The 27,949-nt window shown below is 49.4% G+C and overlaps 2 protein-coding genes across 7 annotated transcripts in view; both read left to right on the forward strand.

Moving 5' to 3' along the window:
* The window catches only part of KPNA6 (karyopherin subunit alpha 6), a 40,395-nt gene extending 31,974 nt beyond the window's left edge, over nucleotides 1-8,421 (forward strand). Inside the window, exons 14-15 of one of the 2 annotated variants that reach the window (XR_010594689.1) lie at nucleotides 616-1,091; nucleotides 7,339-8,421. Coding sequence is in view for 1 of the 2 variants with exons in the window: in XM_065577292.1 (XP_065433364.1) it covers nucleotides 616-803 (188 nt within the window). In the remaining variant the exon portion in view is untranslated. Of the gene's footprint in view, nucleotides 1-615 lie in introns of both variants that reach the window. The other variant, XM_065577292.1, reaches the window with a different exon arrangement.
* On the forward strand, nucleotides 1,067-25,214 carry LOC101939022 (alpha-taxilin). Of its 5 annotated transcripts, none has more exons than XM_042844751.2 (11): nucleotides 1,067-1,091; nucleotides 13,254-13,504; nucleotides 14,462-14,800; nucleotides 16,554-16,645; nucleotides 17,712-17,882; nucleotides 19,273-19,467; nucleotides 20,041-20,160; nucleotides 20,513-20,587; nucleotides 21,208-21,300; nucleotides 21,925-22,020; nucleotides 22,580-25,214. In XM_042844751.2, the coding sequence occupies exons 2-11, from the start codon at nucleotides 13,288-13,290 to the stop codon at nucleotides 22,895-22,897; spliced, it is 1,716 nt and encodes a 571-aa protein (XP_042700685.1). In that variant the 5' UTR covers nucleotides 1,067-1,091; nucleotides 13,254-13,287; the 3' UTR covers nucleotides 22,898-25,214. The 5 variants fall into 5 exon arrangements, with proteins under 5 accessions (XP_042700685.1, XP_005302237.1, XP_042700684.1 ...); XM_005302180.5 differs by lacking the exon at nucleotides 1,067-1,091 and adding an exon at nucleotides 11,418-11,680; XM_042844750.2 differs by lacking the exon at nucleotides 1,067-1,091 and adding an exon at nucleotides 11,427-11,704.
* Nucleotides 25,215-27,949: the final 2,735 nt, after the last annotated feature.

The raw sequence follows: 27,949 nt of genomic DNA on the forward strand, positions 1-27,949 counted from the left end.
CAAATTGGCATCATTGATGTCCCAAGTTAGGGCTGCCCGTCAGCAAAACGAATGACAATTCCATAATTTTCTTTTAGGTACTAACAAGACACCTGCATAAAAATCACTCTTTTTACAGAGCCCAAAGGTGTGCTAGTCACTTAATGAAAAACAAGAGAAGTGCAGTTCCTACCCTGGAGAGATCAGTCTAGTCTTGTCACTTCACTTCTCTTCCCACTTCCTCCTCTGTCTCTCCAGAATGTGAGCACTTTGGGGCAAGGACCTGTCTTCCTTTTTAGTCTGAAGTGCCTCATGCACTGTTGGTGCTCTGTAAATGATCTGGCCTGTGAGACTTCTGATTTGTGGTGTATCCTCCAAATAGGAACAACTCCTCATCTTACTAAGTTTTAATTGGACCCTTTAAACATGGGCTGGGAGAGAGATTCAATCCAAAAGCTCTTCTGGAGTAATGGAGCTAGTGTTTTTTTAGATATTCTAACTCTGGGCAAAATGCAAGCTTAACAAATGGTGGTCTTGTGGCCCCAAACAGTTGAAAGGGTGAAGGATGGATGGGGGCCGGGAATAGTATGGATGTTCTGATCAGTCTTGCCACATTCCATTTTTCTCTTTCCTAAGGCTTGGATAAAATAGAGTTCCTGCAGAGCCATGAGAACCAGGAAATCTACCAGAAGGCCTTTGATTTGATTGAGCACTACTTTGGAGTAGAGGATGACGACTCCAACCTGGCTCCCCAGGTAGACGAGAACCAGCAGCAATTCATCTTCCAGCAGCCTGAGGCCCCTATGGAAGGCTTCCAGCTATAATGTGTTCAGATGGGGAAGGACACCACAAACTTGCCAGAAATCAACTGGGAGCAGCCAGAGTTAGTCCCATTTCCCCCTCCTTGCAAACGGAAGGCGCAAACACCCACGCCAACCCATTAGGAAACAGTTCCTCCTTCGAGAACAGCTAGAAGCAATGCTTTGCTCTCATGGAAAGAAGGGGATTTTATTTTTTACACTTTTTTTTTTTTTTTTTTTTTTTTTTTTTTTTTTTTTGCTGCTGTATACATGTCTCTAAAGCAGGCACCAAGGTGGAGGAAGGACACGGAGGTAACAAATTGCACCTCTTGTTTTAATTTGTGGTGATCTTTCACATATTGTGTCACTTGTTACCTCGGGTACTTAAATGAAATTTCAGTTGGGGGGGAAGGGGGAACACAAATCAAAAGTTAAGCATTCTCTTCTCTGACAACATTAATCCTGGAAGCTAGGGTTGATCTATTTAATTTTTTTTTTGCACATCTTACTCTTTGTTAAAGACTCTAATCTGCCAAGAGCAAAGTTTAGCCCCTCACCTTTTCACAGCTCTCCTTCAGTGGACCGCGCCATTGGACATGGGCCAAGTTCCCCTTGAAACATACTGTAAATGGACAAAGGAGAAGTGGGAAGACTTTTCCTGGGGAGGCATTTTTTCCCTTTGTTTAAATTTTTTTTTTAAGAACTGTTGTTGGTATTTAAAAAAAAAAAAGCAACAAAACCCCAAAGATGGTAATTGTGAAGAGGTGGGGAGATGTTTTGGTGGTCTTTGAAAAGAGGAAGCACAGCTGCCATTGCACGGGCTTCACTTGCATTGCTACTGATTGAAGTCACAGAACTGTTGAAATGGTGAAACCCATCTTCATCTTTACTTGAAAATTTTTTCATGAAAACGTGTATTAAGATTTGGATTTTTTTCTGAATGGATGGGGTGGGGGTGGATTGTTTATTTTATGGGGTGGGGAGGAAGGAGGGCATAGCTACACTTGACAGGAGCATTGTGTGCAGTGTTAACTCCAGTAGCAAAGGGCCTGAGTTTTCAGGATTACTTTCTGCTCACAGTTGGATCATGTACATTTTACTTCAAAAGGAAGAGTCAAAGCTCTGTATTTTTTATATATTATATATAGGTAGATATTTGTCTAATTGGCTTCAGAGAAAAATATATATGAAATTTCTGTAATTTATGTAAATAGAATACTGTGAGGCAGGTACACCTGGAAATGATGGTCTATGAACTCACTCACTGGTTGTCCTGCTTCTTTTCCTCTGTTTACTCACGTACTGTACAAGCAAACATAGATTTGTCTTAAACTCCTTTTCCAGATTGAGTTTACTTAGCCAAGAGTGATGATAAACACAATAGGCTATGGAAAACCCAAACAATTTTGGGATTTGAGGGAAGGGGATGGGGGAAACGTGGTTCACCAAGGTGTCTAATAGACTCGCTGTGTGCATCCCCTCCCTGTTCTTGCTGTCCTAAGCAAGTGCAAGTTTGGAAGCCTTTGGGACTGGGAATTTCAAGAGGGTAGGAAACAAAGCATGGTGCCAGTTGTTGTATGAAATCAAGAAATCCAATTTCACAAGTCCTTCACGTTTAAAAATAATAATAATAAACAACATCTGTGCATTTGACTGGTGGCTGGCTGTGGCTAGAGTGATCTCTAAATGTGTAAACTTTCTTTATCACTTGCTGCAGTACAAGTTTGGGGTGGATTATTTAATATTAGATATAGCCTTGTGGCTCATGTGTGAAAGCTTGGCCATGGTGTACTGGAGTGCTGTGCCATTGCAGGATCTGGAGAAGCCTACCAGGGAGCTTGGACTCCTAGCAAGCACGTTAATGTTGGAACCTTTGTTTATCTGTGAAGAATGAAACTGAATATTGTATTTTAAAGATGTATTAAGGTTTGTGAGTTAACTCAACAAGCCACTTAGATTAGCACAGTGGCTCACTCACATGCCTCTGGCTAGTGTGCATCCCCTCCCTGTTCTCTTTAAACAGAGTGGGGAGAAATGCTTTTGTCCGTCCTCTAAAGCAGTGGTTCTCAAACTAGGGCTGCCACTTGTTCAGGGAAAGCCCCTGGCAGGCCGGGCCGGTTTGTTTACCTGCTGCATCCACAGGTTCGTCCGATCGCGGCTCCAGGCCAATTGGGGCTGCAGGAAGGGTGGCCAGCATGTCCCTCAGCCCATGGCGCTTCCTGCAACGCCCATTGGCCTGGAACAGTGAACTGCGGTCAGTGGGAGCTGCGATTGGCCGAACCTGCAGATGTGGCAGGTAAACAAACCGGCCCAACCCGCCAGGGGCTTTCCCTAAACGAGTGGCGGCCCTAGTTTGAGAACCACTGCTCTAAAGCTTGGGTTAGCTGCTGAGAAGGCTTTTGTATTGAGGCTTTTATGAAAGAAAGGTTCATTGTGTAGTTCAATGTAATATGTATTGGGGTAGCTTGTTAAAGGAGAGCATGCAAATTAAAATCTCTTCTAATGGATCCTTATGCAGTTGATGGAAGATGAAGAAATAAGAGATCTGGATTTATATTCAAATTCAAGCCTTAAGCAGAAGGCAAGTCTCAAATACCATCAGTATGATGGCAGAGTATATTCCCAGATTCTGGGATGATCCTGGGGTCAGCCTACCTACAATCTTACTGGTCCAGTCTCATTCAAGAGTCTTGGTTGCCTCAAGAGATTTTTTTCTCCATTAAAAATATCAGTGAGCAACTGAGGGTTAAGTGAAACTTACACACATGGGTGTTCTATCTTTCTCCTTTTTTTTTTTTTTTTTTTTTGGTAGTGGGGGGACGTGTGGGTTGCTGCTATTTTTCCTTCTGCTTGTAGGCCTTTCAGCACTAGCATCAATGAGGAGTTTCCCATGGCCATGCGTACGGTACTTTGGGTTCTAGGACATACCCTAAAGCTCGGTTGTTGCACGGACACCTTTCCCTCACCTCTTCTCTTCCTGTATCTGCAAATAATCCAGCAGTGGATTTGGAAGAGAATTAGATGCTGTAGCAAACTGCTTTGCAGGGATCATTGAAACTAAAAAATGCTGCCCTGAATCGATGTATAAGCAGGCACCCACTTTGTGGAGAGTAGGAAGAGAATGTGGATGGGTAAAAAGGATTGTTCTCCTGCATGGCTGTTTGGGAGACCTTCAGGGGCTGAATGTAGTAGCCAGGCTGTCTGAAAGCCTGCAGGTGGGGTGGGCTAAATCTGCAGAATCAAGCTGTTTATCAGTAGAAAATAACCAGTTTGTTGAATAGGAACTGCTATCAAGTGAAGAAGGGCTTCAGAGGAACAATTCATATGATCTGTTTCATGGAGACAGTGAAATTCACTATGGAATTGAACAGTTCTCCAATCAGTAAAACCTTATTTTAAGCTTAGGGTAAACATATTCAGTGTCTAATTTTTTTTAACTAACTAACTAGTCTCTGGATATTCATATTGTATTTGAAATTGGATCTACAGCCAAGGGGAGTTAACTTTGAAACCCAGAACTGGAGAAGACTTGTGTGGGACTCTCCTGTTTCCCTCCTCCTCAGCTCTCAGTCTCCCATCAGGCTTAGTCTGATATCTGGTCAATACTGAGCCCCATCTTGCTTTTACACTTCCAAAAAGGCTCCCTCTTTGGCCAATGAAAAGCAGTAATGTATCCCTTCCATAGACAGGTTCTATGTGGAAGGCCTTATGAGATATGTTCCAAAGCCATCTGTGACCCCATGGTCCCTTAACTCATGAGGGAGACATTCTTGGAGCTGCTATTCCACCAGTCAGCTATCTAAGATATTATATGAACCAGAGTACTATATTAGGTCTGTGGTGAAGAGAACATATCCTTCCAGGATAGAGCCTGATACCTCCATGGCTTTAGGACTGCATCTCTATAGCAAAAAAGTAACCAAACTAGGTAAGATCTTGATTCATCCACAATCTTAGTCTTCTGATGTCAATCACTTAAAAACCACGGTTTTATGTGTTCTATGCATTACCTCAGGACCATGCAAAAGAAATGAAGCTCTTCACTCCATTGGAGCTTCTTCCATTTATTGCAGCATGAAGAGGCATTTGGATCCGCTTTGCAAGATCACTTTTTTTTTTAAATGAGACTTTTGGCTCCTGAAATAAGATTGAAGTGAAATGATGTAGAACTACCTAACAAACTTGTGGCAAAAGCTGAAGCGGTAGTAAGGATGGCTTTTTGTTTAGCGTGGTCCTACTATCTTCCTGCTGTGAGGAAGCTAGCTTGCTTTCCTTGATAGAGAGCCATTCCTACACACAGCCGTGAACTATTGTCTGAATTACAACTCAAACCTTCCCTTAGCAACCACAGAAACGAATACTTAGGCCCAAGCCACCCGTCGAGGTATTGCTCCTTCTTATAATTAGCTTGACCGCTTTTCATAGAAAATGGTGGATAATTGGTTTACCAAAAAAACCTTGCACCCTGCCCTTCTCTTCTCTTCTCCCCCCTCCATCCCCCCCCAACAAAAAAACCCCAAACAAATCTTAAGGGCATCACTTCCTGCTGTCTTCTGAATCTGAACTTTACGACTGGTATTCGGGAACAAGTTTTTGGCTTTTGGAAAGCTGCTCTTGCAGAGTGCAGGAGCATCCATGCTGATGTCAGCCTTGTTGAATTTATGCTAAATGTCTGTAGATAAGCTCTCTCCAGAACCTCCACAAATGCTGTTCTGGGGGGTGTCACTTGGTTTTTAACACACCTTCATCTCCCCCCTTGCCCCCCCCCCCCCGCATTTAAGCTACTTCTATTTTTCTCAGCTCTCACAAGTGCCATTTAGATCTACAAGAGATGTTGAAATGTAAGCATTCATCTTATAGGTCGACTTCTATTTTGAATATTACTGTTTTGTTAAACAATGTAGGGCCTTTTTTTCTATCAGTATTGCACTGCATATAGGAGTTGCACTACAGACTCTGCCAACCCTTCAGTTAACCCATTCAGTTAACCGCTCCTTTTGTGCGGTCAGCAACTTGGGCATCATAAATCCCGTCGGTCTGGTGTCTACTTCTTACACTTCTCTTCTGGGACCACCATCTCTTAGCCTCCAAAGTGTTTTGGGAGCACCTATTTTATTTCCTGCATACTATATTGCTCAGTAATTGTGCACATCTAGCATACCTCCTAGGGTGGCATACCCAGTGGGTGCTAGCTATCAAAACTAGCGCTACCATTCTCGTTGTGTAGGGACTTCTGCCTGTTGGCAGTACCTCCTTTTTATTGGTTCCCTAGAGCAATAGCACTACAACCCAGCGCGAAAGCAATATCAACACACAACATGTTGGGGATAATTTGAGGAAGGGTCGCAAGCAAGCATGCAGTTAACTGCTAATGTTTGGGTTTCTCTGGTCTCTAGTATGTGACTAGGGCAGATACCTGGTACAATTAAATCTCTTCAAGTATTTAGCAGAAGTTTAATCTGTGCAGTTTACTGGATCCCTTGCCTCATAATTCTGTCAGATCTCTGCAAGTTTCATAACTTGAAGCACTCTTGAGGTTGTTTTTTATTTCTAGACCAGCCTCTTCAACATGATACTGCATTAAACAGCACAGCCTCTTCTCTCATTGGCTGTCTTGGTATGTTTTCACAATCCAGCAGTTCAGCTAGGTCAACATTCATGTGGTGTTCTTTAAAGGGTGCCGTAAAACTTCAACAGTGTCACCCCAAGGTGTCCCAAAGGGGATTATAACACTGCAGTAGCAAAAAATGGAAGATCCATGGATGCAGAGGCCTTGTATAGTACTAAAAACTGATCCAAATTCTAGTGTTAAAATGGTCTAAATCCAAACTGACTTCAGCTTGGCTCTGTATTTAGCCAGGTTACAGATACTTGCTAATATGTTGCAAATTACCAGTGATGTCGTTAAGCAAACTACTACTTTCTCTTAAAATTCTTTGATCAGAAAACAGTCTTAAGGCTGCCCACAGTAGGTACCATTCTGTCCTCCTGTCATAAAAAAAAAAATGTGAGGCCCTTATCTCAGTGGAGTTTAGGATCTTCTCAGCCAGGTGTAGAGACTAAAATCTCCATTGTCACATTTCCTAATCCATAAGCATTGGGGCCTGTATGCTATGTTGTAAAGCAGCACTAGTACTGAGCTTGCATTCCTGACGGCAGTCTCATTCTGAAAACTGAATTGCATCATACTGGTGTGACAGACATCTCCAGATTAAGGTGGTGATGGGGCTGGAGGCTGCTGATTCGTATCAGTGTGATCTCTTTGGAATTACTCATTTTAGGGCAAAGCATCCCAGGCTTCTAGTATCTTCATCGGTTAGAGCATTAGACTTTAGCTAGTCAGTCTAAACTTCTAGCTTTTCCTCCTTGGGCCCTGTGTTAATGTCACCTTTAATACCTTATTGCTTCAGTTTGGGGCTAAGATTTCATCCTTTTACTGTGTGGAGCTTGGGCTACTTCAGTTAACCTAAGGCAAATAAGCTCTCTGCATTTGATGATCATGGGATGTATATATCCTCCTTCCATTTAAGACTTGACCTGTGCTTGGTGTCTTATATAGATAGGCGGTAGCAGCAGTCAGAACACACAGCAGCTGTCTGCACAACAGAACTGGTGCAGTGACTTCAAAAGAGCCATAAAGGAGGTGGAGCTCTTCATTAGAATCCTACTTTCCTTTCCTTCACTGGAGGTGCAGATCTAGTTTCTCTAGTAAACCTGAACTCCTGCTTGCCACTTTACCATATCTCTAATAAATGAAAGGTAACTCCAGAGTGAATAAGCCTTTTATCAGCACAGGTCTATGCAAACTCCAAAATAATCCAACTGAATATTTTTGTTTTGATACAGCCAGTGTTACAACTGATCAGGATTTTAAAATTCATTCTGGGGAGCACAGGAGGAGAAGAGATGGGTACAGCTGTCAGACCTCTAGCTACAATACTGGGCTGGAGTAAAGACTACTGGAGAGTGGATAGTATTTTGGAAACTTTCCTCATCAGTTCTGGATCCTTCCTTGGAACAATCCAGGGACCCAGAAACTGAAGATGTCTCTCTTTTTTTTTTTTTTTTTTTTAATTTTAGAAGCAAACTGTTACAGGCCCTAGGAATGGCCTTTTAAAAGGCTTATTCTGCTGCAGTAACAGTGCTCAAAGCACTAACCCATATGAAGCCAAACCCCGGGGGTGGAGCTGATGCTGTGTTCTGATTTTGTTTTTGTTTTTTTATCAGCTCATGTGTGGGTTGTGTTATGAAACCACTAGTGGGCATGGCACAAAAAGGAGGAATAGTATGTGGTGGTTAGTTTACCTAAATCAAAAGTCTGGGAATGGGACTTCAGGATGTAGCCACATCAACAGCCAAGAGTGATTCAACCTGTTTTGTCCCCCCCCCCTCCCCTCCACATTTCTTTTATAAAAGTCAAACAACTCTGGCTATTTTTCCAATGTGTGGCCCTTTAGAGGTACATTATAGCTGTACCATGGTTGGTTGATAGGCCTTGTGAGGATACACACCTGACTCTAGTGTGGATTAGTATGATGTGTACAGATTAAAGAGATCTCTACACATTCAGAGTTGAAAATGTATCGAAGTTTCCAACACTGTCATAGATACAATGCAAAATAAAGAGTCTGTTCCAAAGCTGCTCTAGGTGCTCAATCTGTCTGGATTATTTTGAGTTTGTCAATGTGGGGCTCCTGGCAGCTGGGCTAAGATGTGCCAACACAATGTCCACGTATGAACAGAACATCCCACTACCAAAAAGCTTACATGCCAATCTACTGGTAAAATCATTGCCAATCAATGAGTCACTAACTGCCAGGAAAACTCTCCAAAAGCTTGGATCTGCATAAATGTTCCATGTGTAAAAAGCTGACATGGGCAAAGGACCACTTTGCAGGGCAAGCACATTTCCCTCTGTCTACCAATAAATTTGAACTGTGCCAGCTCAGTCCTTGCCTATTACTATATTGGGATCAGCCTGTCCTGCCTATTTCACTCTAACCCCAGAGCAGGAGGAGGAAAAAGTACTAATCAAAGCAGTCTTCAAACTCTGCATTCTGTCCTTTCCACTCAGCTGGGAGTGAGGTGCACCTGAAGGTCTGAGCATTCCTAGCTGTAGGAGACCATTTGTAGTAAGACTAAGACCAAACTAAAGGTAGTAAACACTACTTTAACCATCCTATATCCCATACTGTTGCAGATAGCATGTAGGCAGTACTGTGGAAATGGAGAAAGGTCGCTGCCTCAACATGCTTACACTTTAAGTTACCCAACTAATTCATTCACAGGGGCAAGGTTTAATTAAACAGTACCAGGCATATATTGTAGATCATATTGGAGAAATTTTCACACAGGTTACCTGGTCCAGCAGTAATTAAGTGCTGGAGTTGCAATTTTCTTCCAACCTTAGTACAGTAGAACCTCAGTTATGAACTGACCAGTCACAACACACCATTGGGAATCAGAAGTACACAATCAGGCAACGGCAAAAAAAAGCAAGTACAGCACAAGTACTGTGTTGAATGTGAACTACAAAATCTAAAAGGTAAGATTTTAAAAAGTTGACAAGGTAAGGAAACTTTGTGCTTGTTTCATTTCTTCGGCATAGTAAAGTTTCAAAGCTGTATTAAGTCAATGTTCAGTTGTAAACTTTTGGAAAATCATGTTTTGTTCAGTTACAAACAACCTCCATGCCTGAGGGGTTCATAACTGAGGTTCCTGGGCATCAAGTGTACACCTCAGCCTGCCATAGTTGCAGAACCAACATGTAAAGGGTAAGGAATGCAATTTCCACCTTAGCGAACATCAGTTTCATGTTTGGGGAACAGCTGCACCCTTCCCTACAAACAGCTTAACAGCCATTCATATAACTCAAACTTCCTTTGTGTAGGAGCTAGGGCTACATGGCCTGGCCTATGTCTGTTTCCATTAGGTCATTTTTCTTGATTTTTATCAGCAGCACACATTTGCTCCAGACCAAGGCTGCCCCTCTACCTGCCGTATAGCTTAGGGCATTTGGAGCTGTGCTGGGGTGTAGGTAAACTCTTAACATTAAGGTGGCAAAGTAGCCTCTGCCTGTCCTTTAGGATTGCCACCTTTTAAATTGCACAAAACCAAACACCTTTGCCACAGCACCTATCCCATCCCTTCCCTAAAGCCCCATCCCTACACTCATGCAGAGGGTTGGGATGTGGGAGGGAGTGCAGGTTCTGGGCTGGAGGCTTTGGAAGGGAGTTTGGGTGCAGCAGGGGGTTCTGACCTGGTACAAGCTTGGGTGTGGGAGGAGGTTCAGGCTCCAGCCAGGCAGCACTTACTTCTGGTGCCTCCCAGTTAGTAGTGCAGCAGGACTAAGGCAGGCTGCCTGCCCTAGGTCCCTGCTGCTCCAGAAAGCGGCCAGCATGTCTGGCCCCAAGGCAGAGACGCAGCCAGGCAGTATTGCACACTGCAGGCGCTGCCCCTGCAGCTCCCATTGGCCAGGCTCCTGGCCAATGGGAGCTGCAGAACCAGTGCTTGGGGCAGGGAGAGCGCACTGCAAGAAGCCTGCCTTAGCCCTCCTGACTTTTAACAGCCTGGTCAGCAATGCTCCTGGGAGCTGCCCGGGTCCCTTTTTGACCAGGTGTTCCACTTGAAAACCAGAGGCCTAGCACCCCTGTCCTCCACCCACCTCGGTACTAGCCTGTAATGCTTGTCAAACACAATCAACAAAAACGCTGCCTTTACCACTCCCTAAAGCACGGGGGAGAGAACTAAACCTGCTGCTGAAGTTATGTCAAAGAGACATTACAGCAGCGAGGCTTGTGCATGAGGCCTCCCCTCACAGCTCCCCCACCCTGCCCCATGGCTTGTGCCTCCCTTTCCCTACCCCTGGGCTTGTCTCCCTACCCCCTCTCCTCACAGCTTCCCCCACCCCACCCCAGGGCTTGTGTCGCCCTACCCCCTCTCCTCACAGCTCCCCCACCCTGCCCCATGGCTTGTGCCTCCCTTTCCCCACCCCTGGGCTTGTGTCTCCCTACCCCCTCTCCTCACAGCTCCCCCACCCTGCCCCATGGCTTGTGCCTCCCTTTCCCCACCCCTGGGCTTGTGTCTCCCTACCCCCTCTCCTCACAGCTTCCCCCACCCTGCCCCATGGCTTGTGCCTCCCTTTCCCCACCCCTGGGCTTGTGTCTCCCTACCCCCTCTCCTCACAGCTCCCCCACCCTGCCCCATGGCTTGTGCCTCCCTTTCCCCACCCCTGGGCTTGTGTCTCCCTACCCCTTCTCCTCACAGCTCCCCCACCCCACCCCAGGGCTAGTGCCTCCCTACCCCCTCTCCTCACAGCTCCCCCACCCCACCCCCGGGCTTGTGTCGCCCTACCCCCTCTCCTCACAGCTCCCCCACCCCAGGGCTAGTGCCTCCCTGCCCCTTCTCCTCCTAGTTTTCTCCCCCGCCGCTGAGGGCACGAGGAGGGGGCTCCTCCTGCCTGCACTGCTTGCTTGCTCTCTCTCTCTCCCCCCCCGCCCTTCCTGTCGCGTTGCATGCCGGGAGATGTATTATCGCCCCCTGGCGCGAGGCATGCCGGGAGATGTAGTCGCACCGGCTGCCCGCCTCGAATGCCGCCGCTTAGCTGTATTTCCCGGCAGGCCTCGCGCCGCCCGCTCGCGGATTGGCTGGCGGGCCCGGCGGGTGACGACGCATGCGCTCTCTGTACCCGCTCAGAGGCCCGGGCTGGAGGTTGCAACCGCTTGCCCCGTCCCAGAGCTCCGCCGCGGGGAAGAAGGGCCGCCGAGCGCCGAGGAGGAGCTGGGGGCAGTGGGGACCCGTATGTAGGGGGCTCTCCGATCTGCCGGAGTGCGGCCGGCGGCCGCTACTGATTGGCTGAGGGTAGGGAGCCACGTCAAGCTACTCGGCGGTGACGTCACGTGGTACGTCGGTGATGTCATTGCAGGGTAGGGGTGACATCCCTGCCTGCAACCTTCGGGGCAGAGGGAGCCCGCGCGGGAGGGGGGGGGGGTCTGTGAGGGTCGGGGGGAGGGGTCTGTGAGGACCAGGGTGCGGGGGGGGGCACGTGTGTGTGTGAATGGGGCAGTGTGGAATTGGGGCAGGGCTGGGTGCTGTGGGTGTTGCGGGCCAGGCGAGGGCAGTGCGGGGAATCACGGGGTATCTAGGGCAGCTGGGGGGGGGGGGGCATAGTGCATAGCGCAGTGGGGGCTGGCACAGGGCACTTGCAGTGGAGCCTGTGGGCTCTGTAGAGTTGGGTGTGGCACCACAGGCCCCATGGGGTAGCGTAGTGGTGTGTGCAGAGCGTGGGATGCCACAGGGAGAGGGAGCGTTTGTGACAAAGGGGCCGTATGCACTGTGGGAAATCAGTGCTGCTAGGCCTGCAGGTGAGAGATGGGTCTATCTTGGTGCCTGTGCATGAACAGGTGCCGTGCTTGCCTGGCCCCCGTTACTTTTTAACTTCCTCCCCTGGCTTCACGTGGCTGGTTGTGCCCTGTGTTGCCCTCTGAGAAGAGGCATAGATTAACCGTGTGTAGCTATGCCCAAATTTGGGACACCGTTTTTCTCTTGTCATACGTAGGATCCAGATTGTTCTGGGACAGATAAGCTGCCTGTGTTTCAGAATCATAAGTGTCTCTGAAACGGGAGACTGCAGGGTTGCTGCAGCAATTGCTTTTCTTGTCATCTGAGTGGTGAATTAGAGATTGAGGGTGAGAGAGAGAGTGTATCCCTGGAGGGGCATGAACATAGAAAGAAGGTGGAATTTGGCCTGCGTCTGTCAGTTGTGTTTCATGGAGCTGTTGATAAATCTCCTTGACCACCAGCTCTTCTTGGAAATTGCATGCTTTCCCTCCAGCCAAATGCGCCTGTTGTTTTAATGGACGCTGGCCCCTCTTCTGTCTTGAGGATCCTGATTCAAGATTTTGGCCTCTGTGCTTAGTAAAGGCAATGCATTCAATACTAGAGAGAGAGGTTCTCATGTCAGCCTGCATGGGCCCCTCTAGGCTAATGCTGTGATCCATGGAACCCATTTCCTGGTGGCTTGTGGAATGAAATGTTCTGAGAGCAAAGCATGAAGTGAGGGGTGGGGACCTGGGTCTATCAGAAGGCTGCGGTCTGCAGAATACAGAAGTGAGAGAACCATTTACTCCAGGGGTTTGGAGGAACAGTTTACTCAGCTGGAGGAACAGTTACCCTGACGTGAACCCTTTATGGCGGGGGGGATAGCTTGGAGATATGGGAGGAAGGATGTGTGCGCTTTCCAATAGCAGAATGGGGTTAACAAAGCTGCTGTTGAGTAAGAGGCAGTGTATGAGTCTTACAGCTAGCAGTGGATGGGGAGGGTCAGGGAAGAACCTTGCTCTCCCAGTTCTGAATGTTTCGATCCCTGTTGATTTCACCTAGCAGTCAGTCTGTTGCAGGGTGGTGATTTCTGCTAAAATCCCATGAATCCTCATTTCTTAAAACTAAACTCGGGTGACATTTCTCTTTCACCAGGGTCTATTGAGACGGAGTGGGGAGAAAAGCCTTGATGAAGAACCAAGGTGGGGAGAACAAAGCCGCTCTGCTGTCTGCTAGTCCTCCCAAAATGAACAGCAATCTGGTGCTAGAGGAAGGAGACTTAGCCGAGGCAGCAGCACCCCCTGAAGCTGGGGACTCCCCAAGCCAGTCCAGGACATGCAACTCTGAGCCTTCTGCTGCTGGCAATGCTGAGAGCCTGACCAGTGAGGAGCAGCATAAGAATGAGGGTGTGTTTCTGTGTTGAACTGAGTGGCCAAGTCTGGCTGTGGCTTTCTCTCTGGGGTGGCTGTTGTAACAAATTTCCATTCACTCACATGGGGGAGGCCTGTGGCTTTAGAAGCACAGTCCTGGGTTTCATATCAGGTGTGTGTAATGTCTGTATATGTGCAGTCCTAAAGTAGTAACCGTGTGTATGGGATGGTGGATACAAAGGGGTGAAGATGCATCCACCACTAGTTCTGAGCTGGCTGTATTGAATTATTTACTGTTCATCCATTGCTCTGACCTTTAGGACTTTAGAGTCAAAAAATCAAACAGACCTGCTTTACTGGGCATTATTATTAGCCGCCCCCTCACCACCACCACCCCCGAGCCTATGCGTTTGCTCTGCTATTGGTGCTATAGATATAACAAAAATAACCCTCCAGCTTGGGAAGCCCTCTAATTAAATAAGTAGTTGGTTGAAATGAACCCTGCCATCCACACTGATGACCAGTAAATTTGGGGTCTGGTGAATGTCCAATGGCTGAGATGACTTACAGACCTTTGCTGTCAGGGTGGCGCATAAGGAGAAAGTCTGACTCTGAGCTAAGATAGGTTCTAAACCATATACTTCACTCCAGGAGCGGATCTTAGCAGGCTGTTCTTATGAAGGACAATGCACGTTGAGCCTGCTCCCAATTAATGTAGTGGGAGTTTTGCCAATGACATATGTTGGGAGCCTGGTCATGCTCCCTAGATTGGAAGGGAACTCAGCCAGAAGTGCAGCTCCATTGTCAGAGCAGCTAGTTAGAGACGCAGTACCCCAGGAGAGTGCATGTTGTTGAAAGTTTGCTGGCCCTGGTAGGAAGCCTTTCCGCTGCTCTCTGGTTATTACACAGGGCTACCGCCGAGAGGAGCTAGCAGAATAGAAATTGTTAGAGAAAGTGTCATGCTTTTGTCCTCGCCTCTCCTGTCTCCCACAGCTTCTCGTGTGGAGGAGGAGACAAAATCCTCCCAGCCTGCCATGTGTGATGTCTCTGAAGAGCTGAGCAGGCAGCTGGAGGACATCTTGAACACATACTGTGTGGATGCCAGCCAGGAAGGTCCAGGAGATGATGGTGGGCAGAGTGAGCCCGCGGAGCCAGACGAAGCAGACAAGTGCCGGAGCGAATCCCCCAGGAACGGCGAGCAGGAGCCAGGCTGCCCTGAGATGAATGGAGAGAAGGAGGGCTCCAAGGGGACCGAGGAGTTCCGAGCCAATGACGAGTGTGGGGAGCGTGATCAGAAACGGGCCCAGGAGAAGAAGAAAGCCAAGGGTCTCGGTAGGGGTTCCCAGCCTTGGTCTGTGGCCAGCCTGGGGTGGGGAACTTTCCTCCTGGGGCCTTCCATTTTCATAGTGATTTAACTGCCCTATGCTAAAGCCAGTGAAATAAGCATCCTAACCATGCACTGCATAGCGATGCTGAAAAATGACATGGCTCCGTGTGCCATAGGGATGTGAAGAAATATGCCCTGCACTGCTCAGGCACAGAGCAACCCTGAGCACTGACGGAGTGTCTGAATTCTGGGTGCACACAGTTTTGGGCAGGGCACGTACAGCTTCGCGCTTCGTGCCAGGCTGAGTGCACGGCTTCGGAGAACTGTCTCTTCTTCCCCCCCCCCCCCCCCCCCCCCGCCACGCTCTCAGTAAAAGAGAAGGATGCAGGTGAGATCCTACAGAGACCATCAGTCATTCCTGCATTTGGATGAGAAAGTAAATCGCCCTGTTTGATCTGCATAAGCTGGCAACAGGGGATTTCCAAATAGGGTAAGCGTGCAAAACGAGTGTGCAATTGCCCGTCTAATTTGCATCTACGTTTATTGTAATTGCTTTAAAAATTAGGCATGAAATTGCACACACAACTATGCACTAAATGTCTTTCCTCCGCTGCATTTACCGGAGGTTGGGATGGTTTAGCAGTTAAACCTGGACGTGTGAGTCCAAGACTCCCAAGTTCTATTTCCTGCTGAGCCACATGCTGTCTGTGTGGCCTAGGTCAAGTTGCTTATCCAGCCATCTATCTTAGTATTGATATGACCCCCCACTACTGTAATATCTGAGCATCTCATTGATTTAATTTAATGTTGCATCTGAAGAAGTGAGGTTCTTACCCACGAAAGCTTATGCTCCCAGTACTTCTGTTAGTCTCAAAGGTGCCACAGGACCCTCTGTTGCTCATTGATTTAATGTACTTATTCTCATGGCGCCCGTGTGCAGATGGGGAACTAAGACTGAGGCTCAGATCTTCAAAGGTATTTAGCTATAGAGCCCTGCAGCCTGACCCGAACCCCATGGGATTTGACTACAGGTGTTGAGTCCGGGTCAGGTAGGAAAACAACCAGACCGGCTCTGGTCGGCGCTCCTCCTGCCCGGGGGTCAGCACTCGGGTGGCTGCATGTCCTGCTCAAACTGAGCACCACCACCTTGCTGCACCGTGTGTGCTGCAGACTGGTTGTGCTGAGGAGTCACAGTGCACGCAGGCACTTGCAGCTGCCCCCACACTGGCCCCATGGGCCTGAGGAGCAGATCCAACCCCCCGGCAGGAGATGGCAGTTGTGCTGATGCAGGTTCGGGAGTGGGGAACTGTTGGGGTCAGGTCAGGAAACAACCTGACCTTCTTGAGCTTACGTCAGGTGGGCTTGGGTCTGGGTCAGGCTTAAAAATTAGGCCTGGGAAGATGTCTATTCAGGCACCTACCTCTCACTGAAATCAATGAGGTGTCTAAATACCTTTGAGGACCTGGACCTAAGTAACTTTCCCGAGGTCTCACAAGAAGTCAGTGGCAGAGCAGGGAATTGAACCTAGGTCTCTGGAGTCCATCCTCCCAAGGAAACCACCCCAAACTAAATTACACTGGTGGCTCAAATTCATGTGGAGAATCTAGGAAGTGCATCCGGGATCCTAGCTGTGGTTTTGTGTGTATTTGGAGCAGGGAATGTAGCAGCTTCTGGTTTCCACTTGGGTGCTTCCCCTTTGTCTTGTGACCCAGAGCTCCGTGTGAAAGAGCTGTTTCTGCTTTATGTCTTGCATTCCAGGCAAGGAGATCACTTTGCTGATGCAGACGCTGAACACGCTGAGCACCCCAGAGGAGAAGCTGGCAGCACTGTGCAAGAAATACGCTGAGCTGGTCAGTTCCTAGCACTACGCTTCAGGCTCTAGGGCGGGAGACGTCTCTCGCTGCCGAGGGAACAAGATTGTTTGGCGCCACAGGAGACAGACATGGCCCTAGGTTGAGGGGGACAGCCCATGCATACGCTGCAGTTATTAAACCTGGGTTATTAAACCTAGCTGCATTTTTGAACCCAGGTGTCCAGAGATTTTTTAAATCCAGATTGGATATTCTTCTAAAAAATCTGCTCTAGAAATTATTTGGGGGAAGTTTTATGGCCTGTGCCATACAGGAGATCAGACTAGATTATCACAATGGTCCCTTCTGTGCAGCTAGAGCAGGGGATAATGATACCGACCCATCTCTCATGGAGTTTGTGAGGGTTGATTAATACTTAGCATGTCTACAGCACCTTCCATGCAAGAAGCCTCACAGTCCCTTACAAGGTGGGTAGCCTCATCACCATTTTACAGGTGTGAAAACTGAGGCACAAAGAGGGGAAATCACTGCCCCAATATCACTGACACAGCCACAGATGGGATCCAGGAGTCCAGACTCCCAATTTCCCCTGCACCAACCACTAGACATCACTCCCTCTCCACAATATAAGAGCTATTTTAATACTGGAAAGAAGCACGTGGCTATGGATTAGCTGTACAGGGAACGGCCTGACTCAGAGCCGTCCTCACAGAAATAAGTTCCATTGGAATCCAGAGTAGCGAATGGTGCCCAAAGAGGTTCCTGTAGAGTGATGAGTCCAGGGATAGAGGCCGAGGCCCACGCCATTGAGATAACACTGCACTCCACACCCCACCTGCATCTAAGCCAAGGACAGTATTTAATGCTAGAGCCAGCCCCTGGCTGCAGGAAAGGTGCTGTGCCCAGCGAGAGCTCTTGCTGGAATGGGGGGCTGTATAAGCCATGGCTTTCTCCAGGCCTCATTACTGCAGTGACTGTTTGCACTGTGATGCTCTTGTTGTTCTCTTGGGGGCTAGAACGTTCTCCCCCTGAACCCAGAACCCCCTCCCTGGGGTGTAGCTGGAGTCTGCTGCATCTTTCCCTCTCTGCTTCTCCCTCCCTCCAGCTGGAAGAGCACAGGAACTCCCAGAAGCAGATGAAGATCCTGCAGAAGAAGCAGACTCAGCTGGTGCAGGAGAAGGACCATCTGAGGAGTGAACATAGCAAGGCCATCCTGGCCCGCAGCAAGCTGGAGAGCTTGTGCCGTGAGCTCCAGAGACACAACCGCACCCTCAAGGCAAGAGCCTCCTCGCTTCCCACCTCGGGAGCTCTGAACCTGAGAGAGAGGCACCAAGGGAACAGGACTCTGTTTTCTCTCTCTTCCCCAGATCAGTGGTTGCCAACCTGTTAGGGCAACTGTACTCATTTACCAGAGTAAGGGCTTGGCTGTACCAGCCATTGCCTACTGCCTGCCATTTGTTAGTGTGCTGACCTTGCACTGCTTCTTAGCTTGCACACAGGGCCGGCTCTAGGCACCAGCAAAACAAGCTGGTGCTTGGGGCGGCACATTTTTAGGGGCGGCATTCTGGCGCGGGCCATGCCGCCCCTAAAAATGTGCCCCGGCCGCCCTAACTCACCTCCACTGCTGCCGCTCGCGCGCCGCTGCTCACCCTCCCTCCCAGGCTCTCAAACCCGGGAGGGAGGGGGAGATCCCGACCGGCCACGGCGCGCGAAACAGCTGATTCTCGCGCCGCTGCTCCCCCTCCCTCCCAGGTTTGGGAGCCTGGGAGGGAGGGGGAGACCCCGAGTGGCCACGGTGCACATGCTGCTTCTCCCTCTCCCTCCCTCCCTCCCTCCTAGGCTTGAGAGCCTGGGGGGAGGAGGCAGGCTGGGGATTTGGGGAAGGGGCGGAGTTGAGGCAGGGCCGGGGGTAGGGTAAGAAAAAAACAGGGGTGGGGGGGGGGGCGGCCAAAATTGTTTTTGCTTGGGGCGGCAAAAATCCTAGAGCCGGCCCTGCTTGCACAGACAGTGAGAGACGGGGGATTTGGCATGTCTAGTGAGACGGACAGACAGTTTAGAGCAACTGGTGCGTTGCGATGGGTTAGAGAATCCCAGATGAAGGAGGTGTGCCTTGGCAGTGCCCTGGCATCCAGCACAGAGGCTCTTTGATAAGGTGGGAAGCTGGGAGCCTGGAGTACCAGTCGCACTCGTGAGTTTTCATAGCTGGGAACCCCTTGGTAGAAAGCAGTATCTGGCGTTCAGCCTTACCCCACATGGGAGTCAGTCTGGTCTATGTGAGACTGTCTGAGGCCAGCCCACTTTCTGCATAGCCCTGTGTTCGATTTCATTCCACGATACTGCCCATCTCTTTCCCATCGCTAAACCTACCCAGCGCAGGACAGCTGAAATGGGCAGATCTGACTTGTCCATTGTCTGCCTTTTGTCTCAGGTGGATGGATAGTTGGAGACAGGGGGAAAAGGGCACCAAGGTGGGCTGGGGACGAGAGGATGCAGGGCAGGGGCCACGCAAACCTCTTTCCTCTTTGGCCTAAACGATAGAACCTGTGCCCTGACGGGCAGGATGATCTGGGTAAGTTGCTCTGTGGGTCAGCTGGGCCAGATGTTCCCTGTGCATTACACGAGGGATTGACCTGGGTCCCTCCGTTCCTTCTCCTCTCCTCCCATAGGAGGAAGGCGTCCAGCGCGCACGGGAGGAGGAGGAGAAGCGGAAGGAAGTGACGTCCCATTTCCAGGTGACGCTGAATGACATCCAGCTGCAGATGGAGCAGCACAACGAGCGGAACTCCAAGCTGCGCCAGGAGAACATGGAGCTGGCAGAGAGGCTGAAAAAACTCATTGAGCAGTATGAGCTGCGGGAGGAGGTGGGGCACCCATCGGAGGAGGAAAACTGGGGCCTAGCGGGGATGGGGGGCGGGGGGGGCGTCCGCAGAGCAGATGGAATCCTGGGGCAGCTGGGAGGGGGATGTTTCCTCCACTTCTCTCTCTCTCTCACTCACTCACACACACGATGTGGATTCCTGGAGACTGAGATGATATTCATTTAGGTCATGATAGCACTGCAGTGCTGTTGGCTGCACAGAGCTAGTCACCCCAGACCTGCCTGATACTCCTTATCACCATATTACAAATGGGAAACCGAGCCATAGAGCGGTGAAGTGACTTGCCCCAGGCAGTGAGCCAGTGGCAGAGAGAGGATTAGAACCGAGGAGCCTGGTGCTCTAAGCACCAGACTGCCGCCTCCCCCGTGCAGTCACGTGAGTTAGAGGTCCCTCCTTCGCTAACCCAGATACTATGAACTAGTGGGCGTGCCCCACATAGAACGCACAGGGCCCCTGGGCGGCCTGTGGAAGTGTCCTGCAGGATCACTAACGCACCGTGTGGGGAGCAGAGCGTAGGTGACCTGTTCGGAACAGTCCCTGTGTTTCCCTTGGCAGCATATCGAGAAGGTGTTCAAACACAAGGACTTGCAGCAGCAGTTGGTGGATGCCAAGCTCCAGCAGGCCCAGGAGATGCTGAAGGAGGCAGAGGAGAGACACCAGCGGGAGAAGGACTTTGTAAGTCTCCAGCTTTGGCAACGATCTTAGCAAATCCTGTTGAACCTTTTCGCTCTCGCCTCCCTGCTAACGCTTTCCTAAGAGCCGCTGGCCCGTTGGGAGGTAAGGAATTGCCCAGACAGATGAGGCTGTCCCAGTCCAGTATCCTCTGCCGTGGCCGTCCCCAGCAATAGAAGCCCTGGTCTGTTCTTCAGCACTGGCTGTACTTTGCTACTGGATCAGTGCCAAGCCCCTGCCTTGCAGGTGTGTCTGATTCTGACCCAGCTGGCCCTTCCTGAGCTAGGATGGACCTAAGCTCTTCCCTGGAGTCCAGTTAGCTAACTGCATTCCCATCTCCCTCGTTCTCCTCTAGCTGCTGAAAGAGGCCGTGGAGTCTCAGAGAATGTGTGAGCTGATGAAGCAGCAGGAAACCCATCTCAAGCAGCAGGTAAGGTAGCACGTCCCAGGCTGTCCGGCTCTTAGGGCTCTCTTCATCCTGCAAAGAGGTGGAAGGAAACCTGGTTCACTTGGGGGAGGGGGCAGTCTGCACTGCTGTGTTGGCGCCTGGATTTCAAAGCTTGGAAGGTCTCCATCAGCACAGGAGGTACAATGCAGGGCAGGACCTCCCTATGCCCTTTAACCTCTCTGCTTCCTTGGAGGAAGGAAGAGGTCCCAGTTTTACCAGCATCTTTCTCAGTGCTGGGGTAGGTTGTCCTTTCACACGGGACAGAAGGCCTAATCCTGCGAGGTGCTGAAGTCAGTGGAAGTTGAGGGCATGCAGCACCTTGCAGGATTGGGCCTAAGCAAGATGGGAGGATTGTTCCCCTCTGTCTAGTCCAGGACTCTGAGCATAGCAGCTTGGTGCTGCGAGTTACACCATAGAGCCCTGAGCTCTACTGAACCACAAGGACTTGAATCCTAAGAATCAGCTCAGTTCTTCACAGAAATCCAGCCTCTCCCATGCTGGACACTGGACTGAGGAGGAATGGGGAAGGGAAGCTGAAACAAGATGCCCGCTGTGCAGTGTCAAGGTACTTGGCGCTGAACTGTAATTCCCTCTCTCCCTAGCTGGCCCTCTACACAGAGAAGTTTGAGGAGTTTCAGAACACGCTTTCCAAAAGCAGTGAGGTGTTCACTACATTCAAACAGGAGATGGAAAAGGTACTGTGGCTGTCACCCCTATTGGCCAGAGAGCTGGCATTGGCCTCTCTGATGTGTTAGAGCCACTGTCTGCCACCATCCCCACTAGGTTTCCAAGCTGGTAAAGCGGCAACTTCTTGATCACGTGGAGGCCAGCTTTCACCATCCTCAGAAATCCTCGAGGAGCCACGTACTCCTGGGAAGTAAACCAGCTAGATACAGCAATCATTAGCAGAAGGAGCTTTCCTGTGGAACAGGATGGATGGAGTTGATCTGGGATGGGGTGGGAGAGGTTGGTCTAGGGTTAGCGGTGATAGGCAGAGCCTGCACCTGAGCCATCTCAAAGGTCTGGGGAGTTTGGAGCTGGGCGTGGGAGTGGCTTAGTCCCATCTCTTATTTGGGTTTGTTGTGCCCTGGTCGATGGGTGGCTTGGGGAGGCCTGGTCAATATTCCCTCTCAGTGAAACTGACTCCAGTGGGTGAGATGAGGCAAGGCGGAAGGGCTGCTGCACTTTCTTGGGCCGGCTGGCATCTGACCCCTTGCTCTGGGAATGTCCATGCCCCCTCAAGGGTGCTGTAGAAACTGGCCAATCGCGACGCTCTGTATCACTGTTTCTCTTTTCCTTTTATTACTGTATTTCTGTAGATGACAAAAAAGATCAAGAAGCTGGAGAAAGAGACCACTGTGTATCGGTCTCGCTGGGAAAGCAGCAACAAGGCTCTGCTGGAGATGGCCGAGGAGGTAAGCTCCGTCCTTGGTACCACGCTGCGGCACCTAGTCAGGCATCTGGTTCAGCTCTGCATTTTATTGGGTACACTGAGACTGGCAAATAGCCCATGGCGAATGCATCAGAGAGCGATCTAGTGATTAGAACAGGCGACTGGGAGTCAGTACCAAGAGTCTGATTCCTGGCTTTGTCACTGACTCATTGTGTGATCTTGGGCAAGTCCCTTCCCCTCAGTGTACAGAGGGGCAAATTAAGGCAAAGGGGATAACGAGACTCACCAAACTCGTGGTGGGAAGCAAGGGTTAATGATGATGCTTGAAAGGAAGGTGCTACCGAGATGGACAGTCACTCCCTGTACCCCCGGGGAACAGGTAGGTTGAAAAGGATGGTGACAGCATATGAGTGTTGGGTCCTTCAGTACTGCTGATATGTTTGCCTGTGAACTTAGCCTGTTTCTTCCAGGAGTTTCCCTTTGCCTCTCTTCCCCCGCCTCAGACCCTAGGTTGCTGTATTAGCTGTAAGACTCTCAATTCCTCACCTTCGCTGCTTAGGGACCGTTGACTCTTTTTGCAGAAAACCCTTCGGGACAAGGAGCTGGAAGGGCTTCAGGTGAAAATCCAGCGCCTGGAGAAGCTGTGCCGAGCCCTGCAGACCGAGCGCAATGACCTAAACAAGAAGGTGCAGGACCTGTGTGCCCACACGCCCCAGGCCGAAGCAGACACGCTGGAAGCCCTCAAGGACCCATCTCGAGACAGCTTTGGTGAGCCAGCACTAGGGGGCGCTGTAGCACAGCAGTGCCCCAGGGAGGATTGTCTTCGCTCAGCCAAGCCGATGCACTGCACAGAACCTGCGGAGAACCCCGGAGAACTGAGCATAGGAGCTTTGGGTTAGGCTGGGACTGAGGAATGCTCTCGTGCTTACTAAGCCCTTGGATCAGCAGGTGGAGATAGGGGAAGGGACGGTAACATGTGAATGGTGCCACAGACTGATCTAATGTCCTTTCCTTAGTCCCGGCACTGGGGGCTTTGAGATTTTCCAGTTTAGGCTTTTGGAAGGTTGTTTTTTTTTTTTTAATATATACATATATATATATATGATATATAAAACGATGTGCAGGGCAACATACACTTTTATATATGAATATATATAAACTAGATTGACCCACTTCCCTGCGTGCGCGTGGATATCTAATACACGGATTTTCAACTGATTGATTGGCCCTTTTGCTAAAAGACCTTGTTAGTGGTGGGCTGGGATGCCCTTTTAAAAGCTAGTGCAGCCCAGGGGGTCAGATGGGTGAACCGTCTCCAGTCCCTCCCGCCAGCTCAAAGCATCCAAACAACTGGAAATGTCATGAGCGCGGTCTGCAGCCGTTCTGCTTTCAACGTGACTTTAAACCAGAGAGTGGAAATGGGGAGAACTTGAAGCATTTCTCAGCCTCGGATTCTCCTTTTTCTCCTTCCTGGTTTAAATCCGACCTGGCTGTAGGCAGGCTGCTGGGGTGTGCTGGCTTATTTTTTCCTGGTTAGCACTTTCTCTTTCCCTTAGAAGGAGGAGGGAAGAGGCTGTTTTTCTTTGTCATACAGTCCATGTATTGTATGGGAGCAAAAAGAAATGGAGAAACAGTGGGGGTCTTGGACACATCAGAAAGCCCCCTAGTGGCCGTCCCTCTGGGCCTTTGATATTTCCAGAACCTGCTGATGTCTCAATAGCCTTATAATTCACAGTTGCCTCTATGCTATACGCACACATGCACAAGTGTATTAAAGAGTTAATCCAAAGGTCTACTTCCTACTTGTTTTGCACATGAATACCGTGAGGGGGTGAGGAGGTCCTCCAGGTTATTGTCTAGATTCCTTTCCCTGTGGAAGGGCCTCTGTGCTGCCCCACGGTAGGTGTTTACAAAGCAGTGGTTCCATAAAGACAAAACCTCAGCTTTCTCCTTGGCTGAATAGTTGGGCCCATGAGCAATGTGCTCTGGGCTGAGCCCCTGAGAAGGGAGCTATGTCCACATGGATATTCTACTGGCTGGGACGTGCTGCTGCTCCAGTGCTCTGGCAGGCTCCTTTTGACTTTGTCGTAACAGCACCTCATTCACAAGTACCCTTCCCCAGTAACATACCCATCTGACCGTCTTCCTGGCTGTCAGACTGACAGCTGCTCTGCAGGGAAAAATTGCTGAGAGAAATGGATGCATGCAATCTCTCCCTTCAGCAGAGTGTGAGAGAAGCACACAATTTGTCCATCCAGTCAGGCCCATAAGATGGGGAATCTGCTGCTTTAACAGGTCCTTATGGGGGCAAAATCCCACTGACTTCAGTTTGGGAGTCTTGCCTGAGCAAGGACTTCTGGGTTTGGCCCTCAGATAACCATTTCTCTAAACTCCTCCACTCATGTCAATCTCCCCATTTTGGGGGGCAGTCCTCTGGTAGTTTTGAAGCAGGCCTCACTAAAACTTTAGTTCACGATATACTTTATTTTCAGTACCATCCTCCTTTGCTTAAAACCAAACATGATCTGCTCAAGTAAATTTCAGTCACTCTCTGCTCTGTTATCTTTCTTGGACTGGACCCGTTTGGTGGGGAACTTTAATTTTTCTTCCCACTGTTTCTCTTCTGGAAACACTGCTTAACAGGCTCTCTCTAGGCAGCTACACAGGGCCTTGTAAACCATCCACAGTGCTGTTTTGGGGATCAGCCAGCAGAAGGTGCTACTGTACACTCGTCCTGTCTCCACTTGAGTTCAAACAGTATTGACACTATGACTTTTCCGGTTAATGCAGTAAGTCTGTAGTGGAGACAGGACCTAACAAGCTGGAATCTTTCTGGTCTTCACAGAGCAGGAGGTCTTAGCCTGCTGATTAGCCTGGGTCTCTCCTTAAGTCAGTGAAATGTACTCCATGGAGCTTGGCTTTGGTTTTGTCTTCTGGCCCCCTTGCTTGAAGTATCACTACTGTCAGCTCAGGGAAGTCTCTCTCTGCCTCTCAATGCAAACTGGGACTTACTGAGCAAGAGAATGTATTTATGACCTGAGGGGACCACGCCTCGTTTTTGGAAGGTTAGTTAAGGTGAAGGGCTGCAGCCTGTATCCGGACTTTCCTCAGCTCCTGCTGTTTAGAAATCCACACTCTTTTTGCGATGGTACAGATAACCTGTGTCTGGGATCTGTTGTATGTATCTTCATATCCAATAGAAATGCACATAAACTACTTGCTGGTGTGTTTGTACTTCTTTCCCCTACACGGTGAGCCAAGTTTTCTGTATCTTTCTAGAGAGAAGGATGTTCTTTTCCTGTGTCCTAATTACAGGCTGCATCCACCATGGAGTGTGCATAAAATATTTGCAAGTAACCAGGGAGAGCAGGAAATGCTGGGCATGGGGTGGGTCAGTGCTCTGATGCCGATGCGTCACTAGATCCATATTGCTGCCTGTGGGGCTGCACCATACCAGGGCCCTCCTTTCTGTTAGGAGGAAGCATTGATGAGCTGGGAGCCAGTTCAGCATTTTAGCAAGAGCTGGGGGCAAGGTGCAGTACATTGTACCCTTTCCACCCAAGAATGCTGATGCTGTGTCTACACTACAGACTTCTCCTGCCCGCAGAGTTTTGTCAGTCTGGGGTGCGAAGAGCAATGATCGCTGACCGACTGAGCTGTGCCAACCACAGCCGCTAGTGTAGATACAGCTATCCCACCAAAACAGAACTTTAGCTTATCTTGCTCAGGGCGGCTGGAATAAGCCATATCAGCAGAAGCGCAGTTTTGCTGGTTTTAAGCTGCATCCACACTAGAAGTACTTTGCCTATATAGTGTAGACATGGCCTGAGCCTGCCAGCCTCAAACAGCATTCAAGGAATCGGCTGCTTTACCTCAGGCCTGGCCCTTTGTTCATCGCTTGCCAAACACTGGCCCGGGGTCTTGTCCCCTGTTCCTCCTCCCCATGCTCTTCTCCTTGATGCCATGTAACCTCAACGGCACTGAGCTGCAGTTTTGATTTTGCCTTCGTGGGGATGTCACTCCAGATGAGCCCAATTTTACACAGGTCTTGTGGCTGTCGTGAGTTGGGCTTGCACTGTATCCTGTCCCCGGGCAGCACAACTGCTCCTGGTGAAGCTGGGGGTGGCAAAGAACCAACCTACCCATGTCAGGATTGGCTTTGAGCGTCCCTTCAGGCTGTAAGGGGTGCCTACGCTCACTCAAGGAGAGCTAGAAGCAGGGATTTTCATTAATGAGATGTAAAGGGATGAGATCTCAATGGAAGCACAGCTTCTCCCTGGGCTGTTAGGCAAAGACTTGAGTAATGCACCAGCCCACGGAGCTGGAGGCCTTTGGGTGCGGAAAACTGCCAGTCTCGGCTTTAAACGTAAGGCGTCCGAGGGAAATCGACTCCTCTTGATGCCATCCCAACAGCCTGCCCCCTGTGAGGGCCTTTTTCCTCAGCTTGCTGTGACCCCTTGTACTAAGCACTCCTAGGGGACCCTGCTCTGAACTGCAGCTACCCCTGGCGATCTCCCCAAATGGTACCTCTGAAGCACCAGTCCTGGCATGGCTGTTAATGGTCAGCTGGAAGGGGCTGTGGAGTGGAGGGCAAAAAGCGGGTGGTGCCTTTTGAAAGAGGAAGGGCTTGGCAGGAAGCATCTATCAGGAGATGTTGCCCAACCTCCCCAGCTGTCCTGGAAATGGAGCCTGCTGCTGGAGCCTGTCAGCACTGGGAGGTTGGGAAGCAGCATCCATAAGGCTAGTATTGCACCTGTGGTGAACCTCCTCCGTCCCCGGGCTGCTGCAGGCTCTGGCAGGCGGTGTTCCGAGAGGGGGATTGAGGGTTACGTTCACCCAGCGGGGCCCGAGCCCTCCTTTACAGCTAGCTTTTAACATTTCCTTACCAAATAAAATGCAGTTCTCTAGCTGGACAGTGCACTTTAAGTTGGAAAGCCTGTCACTTTCACCAACAGAAATTGGTCCAATAAAAGATTACCTCACCCCGCTAGTCTCTCTTAGGTGAATGAGGCAGTTCACACCTCTCCGAGCCATTGTTCCAGGCTCTCTGCAGATTTCTCTCTGCTGTAGTTCTGCTTGGTTCACGTTTTTGAGATTTTATTCACAACCATAACAGTTAGAGACTGACTTATTATGATTATTTTATTTTACGTATGAAAGCTGAGATTGTGGAGAACAAGATGACAGATTGAGACAGGTGCCACGCCCCTGTCCCGCTGCATACTAGCCCATCCTGGGCCCTGCCAGGAACAATATTTCCCCTCTCTATATCACCGACCCACTACCCTGCTAGGGCCCACGGGCAATTCCTATATGACACAGTGTACTGCAGGCTTTTGCCATCAATTTCAGCGGGATCCAGATCCATGAGGACGGAAGGTTCAAGAGAAATGGCAGAATCAGTTTTAGCATGGCCAATATTTCAATAATTTTTTCAACATTAAAAGTCTGTTTAAAATCATGATATATTTATAAAGGGATTATATTAATGCTACAGCACATGTGTAGTATTAGCTTTAATAGCTTTCTAGAATAATTTTACCAATACAATATATAACATGGATACTATATATTATAATATATAATTTAGTATTATCCTACATAAGTTCAGGGCACCTGCACCTGCATTCCTCCTCTATGGTCCAGCAAGGGCACCCACTCTAGGCTGCCAGCTCCCCAGCTGTGGCCTCTCTTGGGTGGAGACCCACGGTTCTCTCCCTTCTGATCAGGGTATTTCCAGGCTGAACGGTTGCAAGCACGTTTTAGTCTCAAGATAAAAGCAATACAGACAAAACATATTAAAAACAATAAAAGAACCTACACACGTGCTAATAAGCTTCCCAGAGATCACCCCTACTCCAACATGGGCTCTGGCTGGTGAGCAGGCCTTCAAATCCCCACACGGGTTTGCTGGTGGTTTCAATTTTGTTAACGCCCTTTGCTCAGAACAA

This window comes from Chrysemys picta, chromosome 23 (assembly GCF_011386835.1).
Source record: "Chrysemys picta bellii isolate R12L10 chromosome 23, ASM1138683v2, whole genome shotgun sequence".
Classification (NCBI taxonomy): domain Eukaryota; kingdom Metazoa; phylum Chordata; order Testudines; family Emydidae; genus Chrysemys; species Chrysemys picta.

Coding starts and splice junctions, on each gene's coding strand:
- LOC101939022 (XM_042844751.2), top strand. CDS start 13,288: ATGAAGAACCAAGGTGGGGAGAACAAAGCCGCTCTGCTGTCTGCTAGT. Junction 14,801..16,553: donor GAAGAAAGCCAAGGGTCTCG/GTAGGGGTTCCC, acceptor CTTGCATTCCAG/GCAAGGAGATCACTTTGCTG. Junction 19,468..20,040: donor AGTATGAGCTGCGGGAGGAG/GTGGGGCACCCA, acceptor TTCCCTTGGCAG/CATATCGAGAAGGTGTTCAA.